This window comes from Geospiza fortis, unplaced genomic scaffold (assembly GCF_000277835.1).
Source record: "Geospiza fortis unplaced genomic scaffold, GeoFor_1.0 scaffold11, whole genome shotgun sequence".
NCBI lineage: Eukaryota > Metazoa > Chordata > Aves > Passeriformes > Thraupidae > Geospiza > Geospiza fortis.
The window spans coordinates 13,085,108-13,102,834 of NW_005054304.1; the positions used below are offsets into that span (position 1 = coordinate 13,085,108).

General features: G+C 40.1%; 1 protein-coding gene across 1 annotated transcript in view; it reads right to left on the reverse strand.

Annotated features, from left to right (window-relative positions):
* Window positions 1-17,727, reverse strand: part of EGF (epidermal growth factor) — a 59,308-nt gene that overhangs the window by 10,059 nt on the left and 31,522 nt on the right. Inside the window, exons 12-22 of the mRNA XM_014311920.2 lie at window positions 16,705-16,853; window positions 15,000-15,104; window positions 13,085-13,308; window positions 10,538-10,705; window positions 9,671-9,820; window positions 9,068-9,214; window positions 8,322-8,438; window positions 7,187-7,312; window positions 4,976-5,095; window positions 2,689-2,839; window positions 1-105 (exon numbers count right to left, since the gene is read on the reverse strand). The exon at window positions 1-105 is cut by the window's left edge and continues 8 nt beyond it. Of these exons, the coding sequence (XP_014167395.1) occupies window positions 1-105; window positions 2,689-2,839; window positions 4,976-5,095; window positions 7,187-7,312; window positions 8,322-8,438; window positions 9,068-9,214; window positions 9,671-9,820; window positions 10,538-10,705; window positions 13,085-13,308; window positions 15,000-15,104; window positions 16,705-16,853 (1,562 nt within the window). The remainder of the gene's footprint in view (window positions 106-2,688; window positions 2,840-4,975; window positions 5,096-7,186; window positions 7,313-8,321; window positions 8,439-9,067; window positions 9,215-9,670; window positions 9,821-10,537; window positions 10,706-13,084; window positions 13,309-14,999; window positions 15,105-16,704; window positions 16,854-17,727) is intronic.

Genomic DNA, 17,727 nt, shown 5'->3' on the forward strand with positions numbered 1-17,727 from the left:
GCGGTGATGGCGATGCTCCGCACCTTCGCCCGCCCGGCGCGATGCTGCTCCCACCACTCCAGGTCGCTGAACTGGCAGCGCTCGCCCACGTAGCCCGTCACACAGCTGCCAAGGAAAGAGGGACACGAGGGACACGCTGAGCAGCGGCGGGGCACGTCCCCAGACCATTCCATCCATCACCTTGCCTCAATGCTCCACTGGTCACCACTACAGAAACATCTGGCTCACTTTAGCATGGGGAACTCAAAATCATTTTAAAGGTATGCGGTTGAAACCTGTAGAATCCAGTATTAAAAGTCTTTTTATTTTTCTTTTTTTTCCTCTCCCTTTTTTTTCTGTACTGTTATTTTTTACTGGTATCGAATTGCCTACAGAATTGTACAGTGAGGTTGTTATTATGAGATTCCTATGGATTAAAAAGTAGGAAAAAAGGTTTCTTCAATCCTGTAAATCCTGCTGTGTGATTAGTGTTTCCCTAGGATTTTCCATTAAACTTCTTTCAGCAGCAAGCTTCCCTTTAAAGTAGGCAGGGCAGGACCAACTTGTATTTTCAGAGTGACTCGATTAAGAGAATCAAATTTTAATCTCAATCTTTACTGTAAAATTAAAGAAGAATGAAAGTGTTTAAAAACCCCATGCATAAGAAATACCTTCATTTAGAAATATCTTCAAAACTTACTTCGAATATAAGCTTCTTCTGTAGACAACTTTTGTTTATTTGATTGGTTTTACCATTGTAAAACCCAACACAGAAATATCCTATCGATGCATGAAACCCTCAAATCAAAATTACTAGAAAGTGAGAAATACATCAAAAAAATAATCTCAGCCTAGTTTTACTACACAAGGCAAGACATAAATAATAAATGGAAAAAATTAAAAGTCTATTCAGTTCATAACAATCCCTCAGCAATGTAGGCTCAACTCATCACAATTCTAATTGGTCTAATTTTACTCAAGTCCAAGAGCTAGTCAGATGAGAAAAAGAAGAAGGATTTGACCTGCAGCAGGTTTTACCTAATGTCATGGAAACGTTATATCAGCATTCATTATTAAGTCAGGCACAAGCACTCCCATTCTGTTAAAATTTAGAATGTGTGTGCGCTGGAAGGCAGAAAAAAATGCTAATTTTTTAATGTTAAATTACAATGAATTTCAAACATGCTGTCAGATCTACTTTCTAGTGTATGATCAAATGATCATTTATTCATTAAAATACAAATCACATTTGGTATGTGGTTTTTGCTGGATAACATTTTTCCATTCTGTAGTTAATAAATCAGAGCCTACATGAATGAATGCTGCCATCTAGTGAGGATTCAGTGGGGACAGAATCCAGCAACACCCACACACATATCCCAACACCATGGCTAAGCATGGTTGCTCTTAAATTTTTCTACTGCTTCCACTTCCAAAACTGAAAAATGTGTACATTTCAATTCTCATTATGCACTAACACCTAAGAAATAAAAGAAAAATAAATGTGATCCAATTTGAAAGTTCTGCAGGTTTAGATTCTTCTAAAGAAGAAACTTCCGAGGTGAAAATAGATAGTTTACTATGCCTCTAAAAGTTACACTAAAAATTCAAACCAGAGATAGGTACTTCAAAATGTGCCAGAGATGACCATGAGTCTGTCTCCCATAATGTCTTTGCCCAAGGGCTTTGCTGAGCTCAAGAGATCCACAGCACAAAGCATTGACTTAATTCCCATATATGCACATGAGACACATTCCTTTCATATTCTTACTGGTACAGAGGTCTGTAGGGCAGGGGAGATCACTCATACTTCAAAACAGGAAAGCCTGAGACACAGAGAGAGATTTTCCTACCCTGGAACAGTATCTGCCCCCTGTACAGGTCCTCACTTACCACCTGTGACCCCAGGGGAGGAGATAGGCATTGGATTTGTCCCATTGCAAAGATTTTATGCTTGATGTTGAAGAAAGATTCTGAGTACAGCTTCAAATATAATCAGATTACACACTTAAATGCCAGCACTAAATGTTTTGAAGAAATGATTACCCCATGGAACGAGGTTGTCACATTGACTAAGCCAAGGCTGACTTCTGAGGAGATGAGATTCTCCTTGCTTTTATCAGTACCAGCATTTGGGGAACCCAGAATTAGGCTTCACAAAAATATTGACAGGGTTAAAAATATCGACGGGGAAGTAGGTTTCAAATTTGAGGTCTCATTGTAACTCTTGCTGGTTTTAAGAGGGCTATTATATCCTACCCATTTCTGCCTTTCTGTAATGGAAGATGCTGACACCAGAAGATTGCTCCCTGGCCCCAGTCAAAGACAAGGCAGAGGTGTCCTCTTCCATCCCAGTGAATGCTACACATGAGCAGCAAGGCCAACAGGGACGTGCAAGTCAGCAGGACATGTACAGGAGACAGAGAAGGCACCTCTTTCAAGTAATTTAACAACTTACCACCCATTTCCAAAGTAAAGAATCAAGTGCTCAGGGAATAAATCCGATCCTACCATGAATTGCTATGGAGTGGCCATGCACTGAAAATTACACTGATCACTTACAGGAAAGAGAAGATTCAAATGCTAATGAGTGACATGAGGGATGAGCAGATCATTCATGGACAAACTCTTCACTGCCTGCAGTAAACTGAGGGTAGCATTCCAAGGGTGCCATTGTTCAGCAGAGAAAATACAAATTTCTGTACTTACTTGCAGGCATAGTCTTGCAGGTCAGAAACATAATTGCACACTCCACCATGGAGGCAGTATGACTCGTACGAAGGAGGGCATCCTACAACATCACCTTGCACAGCCTTTGTAGTGTGTTCACTGCTGACAGCAGCTGGGGGAACAGTAGATTCTAGAACAGAGGGTTTCACAAGGACGACTCAAACTTTTGGGCTCATTGGTAACATAATCTTATGAAAGAGTTCCAGAACTTCAAGGTACTAAACTAGGCAAAAATATCTGATTTCTATTAATTACTTGTTTTTTCCTATCTTCTTATGCTGTTATCAAACTTAGGCAAGCATAAATATAGATAAAATTACTAAATATGATATATTGATGTGGAAATATTATTTATAAATATATAAATTATCTATTATTATTTATAAATATTATTGTTTCTATATTATATGTAATTTATTATTTATAAATATAAATTAATATATCATGTTATTAGTATGATACAATAATCTCTTAATATCTTAATATAGTATATAAATATACAAATATATAAATATTTTCGATTTACAGTGAAAGACCTACCGTGATTGACTGAGTTCTGTGTGTTTACTCGTATGACCCCAGCCCTGAAGAAAAAGTGCACCAACTGTCTAGGTGCTTACTCTAAAACTTATGCAGTTTTGACATATGGTAAATCTCTACTATGTATAAATCACCAGAGTGAGAGGCAGAGGTGAAGGGTGGCTGTATTTCATGCACTTGGATCTCAGACCCAGAAGCTTTCACAAGAGACTTGTCATTCTTATGCAGATTGTTTCTACTCTGCTGCCATTCAGTTAATTGCACCTATGTGTGATGGCAGATCATTTTTTTTACTGTTTTGGGCTAGCTCAGGTGCAGATAAAGCATCACTGGGGGAGCAGGGAGCACTGTGGTTCTGCCAAAGTGTTCTGCAGCCTGCTCTGAATCACACTTGCTGCCACCTACACACCTATCCAAACTAGCTGGTTTTAAAGGTAGCACAAATATCTCTGCACAGCATGACCACAGTGCAGACATGCCCTTACAGAAAAGGAGGGCTTTCATGCCTACTTTCATGCTACAACAAACCTGTAGGTCAGAACAAAACAGCTACATGGCAAAGAATTTCTAGCAGCATGAATTGGCAGAGACACACCTAATCATTCTCATACAATTATGGGGTCAGTTCTATGACACACCAGTTTTATTGCAACATGACCTTCAATGACATTTGGGCTTTAAAATTTCATTTGCAGGAGAACTGCCATGGCAAAGAGCCTGAATGGAAAGGGATGAGTGATTATAGTGAACCCCAGGTGTGCATGCATTCAGCAAAGAAAATTTCATCTTGCTAAATGAGCTTATTAAGCAAAGAGCTAAAACAGTGTGTTAACATCTATAAAGACATGGGATCAGACTGACACATGAGGGACCTAGGAAACATTACTTCCAAGTCACGCATCATTTAAAATCATCATTTCCTGAGTGACACCTGAAACTACTGAAAGATTAAATGACTGAAATGGGAGTGGAAATCCTGATAGGTGCTCTATTTAAGAAAGCCATAATTTCCTTGTTTTTCTGAAGAAACAGCTCTGTGACAATCACAAAATGTCCCTCCGTCATCAGAAAGTCACTGAATCTGGAGTAAAATTTACCCTGGCCAAGTGGGCTGACACAGAGTAAAAGAATGAGTCACTCTCATTTTCAGAGAATGCTGCTACCTCATTGAGGCACCAAAATGAAGGTCAGATAGTCACTAGTGCTGAACTTTAAGCAGTTCCCTTCAGTAAATTGATATTTAGATTTTCTAAGGCATTTCAGAGACCTTTTGAACAATTAGTGACTGGAACTGAAAGGCAAGCTTATACTGAAGAATCAGATGGCACTTAAATCATGTGCATTTCCTCTGCTAGCCTTCTGCAAAGTAACGGAAGGCACAGGGAGTTTGAAAAATGGCACAGACTGAAATTACCCTCAAAAAATGTTCCAAGGAGCATTTACTTCTGCTGTAGATTGTAAATGACATTTGATAGATTTGTTGGTACATTCAGACAGTAAAAAATTTACATTGAACCTCAGTGTAAATATTTCCTTACTAAACTTGGATCTGGTCTCCTTAGTTCACCACAGAACAGCCTCCTAAAGGCAATGCTAAATGGATCCACAATGTGGTCAGGATGTTACTATACAGGGGTACCTTAGTTTCCAGGTATAACAATTTATCCAAGGACACAGCTCTTAATTTAGGGCCAGTTTGTTGTGTTTGCTCACTCCGTTTACTCACTGCAACCGTCGCCAGTTCCAGAAGCATGATCAGCACACGAGCAAGTGAAGTTTCCTTCTGTATTTGTGCAGGTCATGTTCTCTCCACAGGTGTGGGACCCAGTCTTGCACTCATCAATATCTGTCACCCAAACAGTCTGCTGTTAGAAGAATGAAATGCCTCGGAGCATCAGCTAAAAGGGCAGCAGTAGCAGCACTGCTCTCCCCAAGCAGCGGGGAAAAACACCAGAGACCCCTCTCTATGCAAATATGCCTTCATGGAGAGCCTAATGGAAAAGCAACCAGCATACTTCCTATAGCAAGAGCATGCTGCGCTGCTGCAGAAACTCTCCATGGGGAGAAGGAAGGAAAGGCTTCCCCATGAAATGTAATAAATACAGCAGAGTTGAAGAGGAGACTTATTTGTACCAGCGGTATTCTCCTGGCATTACTAGTCCTAGCTTGCAGCCTGGATCTATATGTTGGCATTCTTGCAGAAGGGCTTGGGAGGGGGGAGCTGCCCACCCCTGTACCACCCACCCAGTTCAGCCTAACAAGAGTTTAGGCAGAAGTGTCTAGAAACCTACAGGTTTACTCCGTTTGTGTAAACACTTCAATAAGTGAGGTTCTGAGTGACTGTGAAGAGGCTCCCTGACTACAAGAGTTTCCAGGCTCAGACACCATGCTAGGTTTGTACACATCTCTGACCCCCATTCTGCTGCACACCCTCCTCCTGCCCCCACACCTTCTCTCCAAAGCCCCTGGCAGCAGCTCCTGCCAGGCTGGCCACCTGCACCTTGCGAAGTGATGAAGGACCACCTTCAAAGGTGAAATCTTTGGTTCACACAGCAGAGTTTGGGAGCTTCTGATTCATTTCATGAACCATCAGCAGAATAAATGTGCCAGGTCTACTTCAGGGAATCACAGACCTGCTACCCCAATTTTTGTGAAATGATTGCTTAAACTGCTTGGAGTTTTTCTACAGTAAAATTAACACGATCTAGCTCAAAACAGTACAGAAAATTCAGAGCACTTTAAAAAAAGGGGGGGAGGAGGGGAACACAGCTGCTGCAGCATATTTCACGAAATGTGATTTCACCAACACCACATGAACTCATTGTGTGTTATCACTGGACACTGTGCATGCATGCAGGCGCTTACAACTGAAGCACAAAATCACTTACCAGTTTCTGGCTTTCATAGTACATTTCAAGGCATTGATCACAAAATTAGTTTCAGTTATGTCTACATCTTAGTAATACTACATTTTTTATCAGCTGAGAATATATTTTTTGGACTTCAGGAAAATAATAGACAGTTTTTCAATGACAGTGGAAGATGCTACATCCTGAACAACTATGGTAAGTAAGACAGTAAGATCCCAGGGCTGCTTGAGGATTTGCCTTCTAGGTTGTGCTGGATCAGCAAGAGGACCTTGTAACTTCTGTGTGCACTTCCAGACACCCTCAAAGACATGAGCTCTGCCTCTGACCTCTGCAGGCAAAAGGCCTTCCTGATTCTTCTTCCTCTGATACTTTCCACGTTCTACCCATAATAATGATATTGTTTTTAATTTTTCAGTCATCCTAATCAGTGTTGAAGAACCAAGGCCAGTAAAGATTATGTAAGAATTGGTTAAAACTTATTGGGCTTTGAATTAAGCTATAAAGGAAAAAAGTAAAAGAAAAGGACAAAAGAGAAAGCAAGACTCTCATAAAGCTCTGAACAAACTGTGTGCTAGTCAAATACTGGAGAGAAAAAGCTTCCTGTTCGTATTTACCACTAAAATGGATTAAGAATTTAAGAGATGTAGGGAATGAACTAAAGACCTGGCATTAGAGCTGGACGGGAAAATCAGTGGGTCTGATTATTAACAAGACTCTAAATGTACTCAAGTTGTCAGTGTCACACCTTGAACCTCATGCCTATTAAACAGACCTGGAATTATTTGATGAGTATTATGACACACTCAATACCTGCTTTCGTTTATATTCATGGCAACGATTTCCAATAAAGCTCTACTGCTTCACCTCCACTTCCCTCCTCCTCTCTATCTTTCTACAGCCACCAAAAAGAGTGCAAACACTGAGAGGAGATATTCACTGACAACTACAAGCTTTGCATATTGATCAATTGCTGATGTTACCATGCATCAAACAGGGAGGAAGGCACCTACAGAGGCAGAAATGCCTGAGCCTTCCAGACAGGGCAGAGCCCTCACACATGCCCCTACCATAGCAATGGACTCCATCTCCAGTGTAGCCTCCCAGGCACTGGCAGACGTAGCCCCCGTCCGTGTTGATGCAGTGGGACACGCTCCGGTTGCAGCGGTCCGTGCGTGCCGCGCACTCGTCCACGTCTGTGGGACACAGCAAGGGACAGGACACTGGGTCAGGAACCAGCACATCAGCCAGTACACTGAGACATCTGCACCACGGAGCTCCCTCACACTCAGCTGTCACTTGGCATTTGTGCGCGTGAAGCAAATGGGAAGAGAAGGACTTTGTGGTCTTTTTTGGTATGAAGTTTGATGGAGGTGCTCTAAAATCCAAGAGAATCAACAAAATGATATCACAAATATCATTTGCTTAAAGAAAAGCTGTTCAGAGGAAATTATCAGATTCAAAAACAGCTTTATGTTATACAATCATATACTCTATTAAGTTGGAAAAGACCTCTAAGAGCATTTAGCAACTTTGTTTTATAAAAGAATGCATAGGCTTAAAAAAGGAAAAAGTACTACAGTGGGAAAAATGTATGCGCATTTCAGCTTACAATTTTCTCCCTTTCCATAGTAACACAGATTCTTCTGAGTCTTCACACTTAGCCACCAAATGACTTTTTTTCCTGTTTCTAACACCTTCCTCTCTTGACCTTTGTGAGATCAAGACAGTTATTTCATTTATGTTGCAAGTCCAGAAACTTAAAGACCACCCTGAGCAATGTTTTACATGGCTATTGGAGTCTTTTTCTAGTGCTAGAAAAAAACTACTTTTTTATACAAATGTTTCATCAGGAATACTCATTTTGAAGAGATTTCTTATGTCTAAATTATACATTAACTATAATGTCTATGGATTGAGATTTTATAATTAGTCAATTTTTACAAATAAATACATTATACTTCTATTATCTGTGTTATTGCTTGTTGATATTAATAGGATTAACACTCATGGCTCAAGGGGAAAAAAGGCATGTGATAATTAGCCATTTCATCTCACATGCTTTCTGCTCATCATCCCTTTCATACTATTGACCTTTCTCTGATGCCTCACACAGCAGAGCTACCAGTGTGAAAGGAGATAGATTTTCTTCCTCCCCTCCCCAGTCTACAATTTTTCAAAAGTTATAATAATGTTTTTTATTACCATAGCATGATTTCCCCTTCTGGGTAAATCCTTTCAAACACTGGCACATAGCACCATCTTCCAGGAAAACACACTCTGCATTGTCATAACATTCTAGGGCAGTGCAGTCATCTTCATCTATAGCATAAGCAAAAGAAAATAAAAACCACTAGATGTATTTGGAAATATCAAAGGAGGTAGTGTATATCTATATTACAGAAAACAAACTGAGAAAACCACAACATACAGTCAGAGTTTGAAACTTAGCTCTCCAGGATTAATAATGGCAAGCCAATACAATCACTGCACCTGTTCTCTTTGTCTAGATGGAGTTGACATGTCACTTAGTATCAGGATTTCTGAATATTTTATTCAAAACCTATTGCAAAAGTTAATGATCTAGTGTCATCAAAGATATGTAGAATTCAATGGGCTTATTTTAACTTTTTTTAAAGGAATGCAATATACTTGAAAACCTAAGGGAGAGACTTTCTCAAGTGTTCTAAATTAAAAATGTTTGTTCTCTAGGCTAGGATAATATTATCAATTTTTGTTGATATAGCCAAGGAATAGAGACACAAACAAAAAAAGCAGTCCTACCTGGAATAATTGCACAGACCCAAGTTCTTGTTAGAAGCTTAAGAGCAGGAATACCACCAGTCTCAACAATGAACCCTTCTTTCTTTAGGGTCTATTACTTCTTTCTGCTCTATAAACCTGTTCAGAGCCTCAGAGTAAGCATAAGGAAGATAACCATCAGACTATACCTGATACCATGATTTCAGCTGTAAAAAAAATTATTTTCTGCTTTTCCCCATTGTCAGCATCCTTAAAGATCCCAGTGCTCCGTGTGCTCTGGAGCACAGTCTCTGGTGGTGGCATTGGCATCACCTCCTTGTGCACAGAGGCACTTCCTGAAAAAGGCAAGAAAAAATTACATAGACTATTTAAATCTACTGAAATAGCCATCTGATTTTCAAATACTTGTGTATTTTCCAATAATCATGGTGGTTTCCTTTTAAAATAAGCATCAGTATCCTCCCAGACTAACCTGTTTCTGATATCAAATTATTCCTAAAAGCACTCACTGGTGAGTTTTCTCAAATACAAAAGAGGAGAAATGTGACTCATTGCTCACAATAATTGTCAGCATTGCACATGCTTTTTTCACTGCTAAAATGCCAAGGGAAAAATTACAGTGGTCAGACAACATGTCTGTTGCCTTGTTGTCCCAAGGACAACACTCCAGCATTATCATTTGTCAGAGAAACCATCATTCCTTATTTTAGAGCAAGGTGAATTTTTCCAGTGCTACCTGTCAGGATCCTCAAGGTTTGAGGGGGGGCTTTTTGGGAACTGGAGAACTGTACCTGCTGTTGAGTTGGAAGAATCCAGAGCATGACAGGATTTTCCACCTTGAGTTTTCACAAATCCTGGAAAGCACTTGCAGTGGACAATGCCAAAACTGTTTTCACAGATCTGATCACAGCCTCCATTCTCATAAAGGCAAGGATTTGCACCTAATGAAGAAAAACAGGAAGATTAACAAGCTGCTTCTTCAGTAAACATCTCTGTTTAGATATGCAGAGTTGAAGCAGTTAGAAAAAAAATAAGGGCTGACAAAAACTAGGATTTAATTATTATTTTTTTTAATATAACAACAAATGCATATAGTAAAGTGTAGGTATTATCACCTAGCCCCTGTCAGGAAAAGAGATTCATGTACTCTGTATCTAATGCATGTACCATGTCCTTTATTGTTTCTCCTTTGATATTTAGAGTCCTAATATTTCAAGGACATAAGGAACCTGTGATTACCTTCTATCAATCCTGACCTATTGAATTACAAGTTTCTGCTTACAGGGAGATTGTTCCCAACAGAAAATCAAATTATTTGATCAAAAACTAATAAATCTCACAAACTCTCTCCCCATGTCATTTGTTATTATTGGTGTGTGAGGGGGTGTGCTAATAGACTAGGATAAATAGGAATTAGAAGACTGTGGTAGCCTCACAGCAATTGATCAGCATCTATTCTTGGGCATGAACACAAATCTGTCAGCATTCCTAGGACACGCCCAGATGATGCTTTCAATAAATGCCAGTCTGACTATGCAAGGCTTTTTAAAGAGCCTGTTTCTGAGAAGATAATCCTCTACCCAGGGACATCTATTCTACTGGTATCAGTGAACAAGAGGAGGCTGGGAGGGAATGACTGCTCGATTTTTGCAGTGTACCTGGTTTCGCCAAAGGATGAGCTACAACCACTGATGAGGGTCTCAGCATGCTGCCTCGCAGACGTACCCTGTTTTGGCCGGTCTTCTTGTCCACCCTCACCAGTGATGGCCTAGCCCAGTCAGAAAACCACAGATGGTCCTCAAACACCGCTACAGCAAAAGGGTGCCCTACAAAGACATTAGTTTGTCATTTCCACATCTGTAGAGCACACACAAGAAACCCTGCAAAGAAAAGCATTATCTGCATATAGATCAATTTCTAACAGGGCCTGTGCTCCCTTTGATTTCCCATGGGGAGGGATAAGTGTTCATGAGCTGTCACTGTCATATTTTCTGAAAAATCACCTTGCCCAGGATTTCTTCTCCTGGGAAGCTGAAAAGCCTCAGAGAAAAAGAAAAGCAATATTATCTCCTTTGCTTCTCCTGTGTTCCGCTGCTTTGGAATGCGGTTGGAGATTGTTTATCCAACATGTGAATTTTTTTTAGTTAATGACCAATCACCTTCCAGCTGTGTTAAAAAAAAAAAAAACCAAAGGCAAGCAAACATGAAAACAAAACAACAGATAACCAATACAGATAACCATTAGAACTCTGGGGAAGGAGTATGTGTTGGTATATCTTAAATTCACCTCACAAATAAACTGAAAACAACAGTCCTTTACAAAAAAATTTCTAAGACACCATGTAAATGTTCTTTAGTGTTATTTGAAGAGTGTATTATTGGCACCTAACTACCACCACTGACCCATGCTTGATCACTGATCTTGGTTCTTACCTTTTCTTCCCATTAAATTTGAACAACTAGACCAAGATCTAGATACTGTCCCCAAACACCCAAACATTTCCTCACAGTTTTAGGATCTGTAGTTTGCACTATTCACAAACAGCACTTTATTAACCTCCTATTTTGCAAATACATTAAGTATTATAATCAGAAGTGTAATGTCAGTCAGTGGAGACAGCAGGAACAGTGCAAATGCGACCCACTGCATAAACAAAAGTTATGGTTGTGTTCTTCATTGCCTTGGGCAGGTTGTTATGGGCTGTTGTACTTACAGCTGAAAACGGGGTTAGGTGGAAGAGCAGAAATAATTTACCTGTTTTGCATGCAGCTCTACTGAACGAGCTCTCAGTACAGGGGCACTAGAGGGAGCTGCTGTACTAAAAATTCATGTTACAGCAGAACACCTATGAAGTGGTGCCACCTTCCCGTCCTCCAGGGTACAGCTGTTCATCAACAAAATCTGAATTCCAGTCTACACTAGCAGCATTAGCAAGTGATCAGGACATGCTTCTCTAAATTCATACCCCTACAGGCCTTCATCTCTTTTCACTTCCTTGCATACAGATGTTCATGTCCTTTTCTCTCACCTCCAAACAGCAGTATCGCTGCTCCTTTCACATAATCCATGTTTCTATAGTGCTCCTAGCTCTCCTTCTCTTTTGCTCCCTGTAAGACACTGTCTCACTCCTTGTGGAGAAACAAAAGGAAACTTGGATCAGATTTCAAGATGCTCCTTTGCAGATCTGCCCCATTCCTGGAGGGGGCAGTCACCGTGGGAGCAAAGGGAAGAGAGAAGAAGGCTGGAAATTACTAGGAAATTACTTCCTGAGCCTTTTGATGTCTTATAAACAGGAGAACACTTATTCCTCCAGGACCTCACTTTGGTCACCTCCAAAAGACTGAGAGGGTATCTGGCTTAAGTGATGAACACAAGCCTTCCCAGAGCACAGACTAGAACAGAGGCTGCTCAACAGAGTAAACATAAGGTTACCCACAGCAGTCATGGCATTGAGCTATGAGTCCTCACTCTGCCCATGTTTTGTATGCGCACCTACAAAATGGTCCCCAGAGAGACCCCATGATCAAAAGGAATTGTCCTCTCCAGAAACTAATTTGCCATGTACAAGATTCTTAAACACTTGGTTTATTCTAGACGTGGTACAACATCAGTTCCGTGTTGCTAACACCTCTGTTCTTCTGCTTCAGAACAACAGTTATGTGTCAAGCAATAGAAATCTTAGCCATAAAAATTACCAGCACATTGTAAAATTATTTTACATTTGGTATCTATTGTGTGTTTAGAATCCTTCCAGTGCTCAACACTGCAGATACAGGTTTGCTGCTCAAGGACCTTAATGACCTAGATTAATTCCCTTCTTATGTCAATATAACTCATTGATGCAATAAACACAGCAAAACCTGAATTAAACTAAGCAGCCATGCATGGGAAAAGCAAACCACATTTTAAATTTTTTTATTCTTTTCATTTTTCTGTGAAGGCAGAAAGAAGGCATCGCACAAACTTCTCTGTGCAATGCAAAGTGACTCGTTAATAAAAACAGAGAGTGTTAAAAAGAAATGCTTTTGCTAAAATGAACGAAAGTCAGCTGGGTAACAGAATGACGAACTCAAGTGCTGCCATTAACCTCAACGTAGCATGGGATAAATAGCACAGCAGCTGGCCAGTAGTTTTCATGCACATATGCAGACACACACACACATGGACAACCAGCAATAGGTAATTATCAACCCCAAAGCCTCACCTACATCATTCTGTGCAAGAATTCGACGACCAGAACCATCCAGGTTTGCGCTCTCAACCACGGCCTGTTTAGCATCACACCAGTACACCTTGTCAGCCAAGTAGTCCAGAGCAATTCCACTGGGCCACAGCAGACCAGTGCTGGCTACAACCCGGCGATCAAAGCCTTCTAACGAAGAGCTGCCAATCCTCGGGTTGACCCCCATGTCAGTCCAGAATAATCTCCTTCAGAAAACAAAATGAATACAGGGAGTCAGCAAGTAAATGTTTGTCCTCCTCTCCATGGAGTTCTTTCAAAGCAGAAAGGTCAGATCAGAGCAATACAGCCCTGACTCACAGGAGAAAAAGCGCACGCATCAAGCAAACATATTGGCTGCTGATCTTTCCACGCTTGCCATGAGACTCCAGGTGATTGCACTGAGACTTATGCAGAATCCTCACTCTGTTCACTGGCATGAAACCTTTAGAAAACAACTCCTCACTATGTTAACTGCCACAGTTCTTCATATCTGCTTTTTGATTTTCTATGTGACAGCTGATGGTGTTTTAGCAAACCCAGACAACAGAAAATGATGCATCAGCCAGACCCTTGTCTAAAGAGGGGTACAACAATAAACAAATGAAACTAAAATTACCCATTACCCATGAAAAACAAGAAAAAGTAGGCAGATTGTTTAAAAAAGATACACCAATATCAAGTCCAGAATATTCTTCCTTTAATAAAATCATGATTCTCAGGGTCTCCCTCTAGAGTCCTGTGTGTTATTCACTGGGTGTTTAGCAGTTTTCAATGAACAGACAATGCTAAAAGGCAAGTCAAAATGGAAATAGCTATAATTGCAAATAATGTCTGAAGTTTGGGCTCATCTTCCTAGGTGCCAGTTGCCTCTGTCAGGTTTACTGAAATAATCCAGAGATTCACTTAGCTTTAGTTACACAAGCAGTTTTGCACTAACTAATGCAGGGATCACTATTTTCAAGAATTCAAATCGTGTTTCGTATCCCTCTTTAATATTTCAACTACAGACATTGCCATAATGCCTGTTCACCCTTTCACCATTAACTTTCTAAAAAGTTAGGTTTTAATGATGTTTTCTCATCCCTTTCCCCTTGCATGCTTTGCCTCTACCAATAATTCTAGTAAACAACCTGGCAGAACCTACCTTTCTTCAAAGTTTTCCTGCAAAATATTTCTATAGCATTCGACCTCTACTGAACGATTCTTTCAGGTCTATTATGGGCAGAGGCAAGCCAGCAAAACACCCTCCCCAAACCTGATTCATCAGTACTTAGTTATAGCCGGATGTGAGCATCAAAACAGAATTTAAAGGACCAGATTTAAAATACTCCTACTACAAGCATACTGACTAAAAATCCATGGGACTTTGCCATTGATTGAAACAGCCAGAATTTCATCAAGAGTGTGAACACATGGGATCAACACTAGTTAAGATAGAAGGTACATTTAAAACAACAAATCTCCAGAACAGCAAATTAGGTTTAATTTCCTCTGAAACTGAAACATGGACCAAAAAAAGGCATTTTTGTAAGCACTGCTCATTAAAAGTGATTACCTTCTTCACACTACTAGATATGGAGCCATCAAAGTTTGTAGTGAGGTACCCACAGCTGTCAGTGACCTCAGTTTCTCATGCTTATCTTTAGCTTAAACTGCATGTAGTATCATTAATGCTCCAACTACTTTCTTCTAAAATCTATATGAGAAATGAACATGTCCCAGCTCATGAAAGAAACATTGCAATAAAACATTACAGTTCACACAGCTCCGCAAGGCAATGACTAATCCAGCACGAGATTAATGCATATTTTGACTGCCAAAAGGGCAAAGCTTGCACACTCATTTTTAAAAATCAACCACAAGCATTACATGATTTACTATGTTTATCACTCCTTACTTAGCAAATGGGTGAATGGCAATCCCTCGGGGCTGGGAGAGATCCTCCCAGATGATCATTTTTCTTTGCATTCCATTCAGATTGCTCCTCTCAATGCACACCTTCCTGCAACACAGAGAGCACTGTTAGGTCCTCCCTGTCATCTTTTTAATTGCCTTCTTGGGCTGAATGCGCTAAGATTTTGCATTGCTTTAGTTAAGTTGTAATAAATAATTTCACAGTGACAGGAAGTAATCCTGCTGATATGGGATGTCTAGTTGTTTTATCAACAAGTAATTCATGTTACAGCTTCATTATCTGGTCCAGGGCATGATGATAAAATACCTGCTGGTCTGCAGAAGACATGAAGTTCCCCTTCTTTGGGTGAATAATGAATTGCAAGTATGATCACTAATAGATAAATGCTAGCTTTAAAAGGAGTCAGGAGGAAAACCATCTCCTAACTGAATACCATTACCAAATGTGTAAAGAATTTTTTTAAATAGTACTTTTACATAGCATTTTTCATCCAGAAATCAGTGGTCATTTTACATATTACATCTATTTTGCAGGAAATTATGAGGCTAAGGTTCTTAAGATTACTCATAAGATCTGTGGCCAAGTCAAGTATAGAAACTACATTGCCAATCTTTCAATTCACCTTTTTTCCAGAAAACTGATTTTATTGCTGCAATATTCATCTTGCCAAACAAATATCAGCCTCTACCTGCAAGCAAGCCACAGCCTTCCATGCCTCTTTGAACCTTCAGAGAAAGGCCCTACAGAGACGGAAGGAGAAATATATTCCTGCAAATGTGGAATTCAAACAGGTAAATGCAGTGGGTGAGAAGGAATTTGCAGGTTCAAATTCTCATATTCCCCCTGAATATGTCCTGTCTTATGGAGAGAAGCACCATAATCTTCCATTTCACAAGAAACACTGGCCTATTTCTACAGCAGCTTAACCATGTGACAATATTGTACCTAAAAGCAAGGAAGCGGACTAGCAGAATATTTAAAGGAGAAGGAGAGTGATCTAAATACTCAAAATTACTTTTTATTGGCTAATGAATTATAGATCATGTTGAAAGCTCATGACCACTCTTCAAGGAGTCTTCATTACCTGTTGTGATCTGAAACTGCCTTTTCATCAAAGATCAGCTTTGTTTCCCTCTGCATATAAGGTGAGGTATCAGCTGAAAGGTGGCCACATTGTCTGGCAGCAGTCATTTCTCTTTTATCAGAGATAATTGACAAAGACTCTCCAATAACATGATTTTAGCTGCCAACAACACTGACTTCTGCCCAAGAAGTACTCAATACCATAATATTGTTTTTTATGTGTATGTATGTATATACAAAGACATACCTATACACACACACACACATGCAGAGTATGTATATAAAAAACAGTGTAAGGAAATATATTCACATGCACATATGTATACAAGCAGTGCATGCCTTAGATTCCTTGCAAATGAGTCCAAATCCTTGCTTCTTGGAAAGACAAAAATAAAAACACAATACAGACTGCAAGTGAATTTCCAGCATTTTAGTTTTACAGAACCTTCCAACTGTATATACTTGGGACTAAAACTACCCAATCAGAATGTGAAGCATCCCTCTACTGAACTAGAGGGATATCTCAGTTATTTCTGCATCATCAGTGATTTATTCCAAATGTTTAACAGCATGCTTCAGCATTAATGCCCTGTGGAGCATGTACCCTCTGTCTGTCCAGTACAATTTACGGTTAATCCAGTCCACAGCAAGGCCTTCGGGTGTATCCATAGCTCCATGAATAACCTTTTCACGATCTGAGCCATCCAGATTAGCTCGTTCTATCCATTTCAAGGCAGTGTGGGCAAAGTAAATCTGTGAATAAATAAGAGACAAGGTGTCATTAGTTCTCATCTCACTTTCTACTCTACCTGCTCTGTCTAGTAACTCCATTTCTAAAACACCTTTTTCGTCTGGAAAATTCCCTAAAGTGCTTATTCACAAAAAGCTGCACAGGTAACCCGTGATCCCTGATCAAATAAAAAGACACTTATCCTTCAACCAGGATGACTTCTACAGGCAGCTTGGGCTTAGCTGTAAATCCTGGTTGCCCTATATACAGCCCTCTGAATATCCTGTAGTTTTGTTTCAGCCAGCAGCTACTTCACAGGAAGCACAGCTGAGGAAGCCAAAGTAGCAACAGGCAGAAAGAAGCACGTTGTCATTTCACTGGCTGATCATGTTGAAAAGTGAGAAGTGTGGAGAAGACAGCAGTGCTCTATGTATATCAAGGAGCTGGGAAGGGGAAAAGTTATAAAATTTACTTGTATTTTTTTCCACTCTTCTATCCTGCAGCTATCTTAATTTTTTACTAGGCATCTATTCTGTAAGGCTCCAACATTTCCAGAAGAGGTTTCTTAGTTTGGGGTCAAAAGTAAAGTTCTTTGCTGGTAGTGAAACCAGGTCTGCATTTTCCAATGATGTGTAAATTTTGTCTTGTATCCAAATACCAGAGGAGGCAAACATTGCATGGCACAACCATATCAAAAGTAGTGCTGAGGCTTTCTTTGGAAATGGTAACAGCAAAACAAATAACTTTGCTTTGATGCTGGCCATGAGGTCAAACAAAACAGGAGGGAGCCTCTAGCCTTAGCCCAGCTAATTCAACACCCTGGGAGCACAAAGGGGTGCTGCCTTGCCCCTCAGCTGACACAACCAGGCTCCTGCAGCCTGGCTGGCCCCTGCCTGT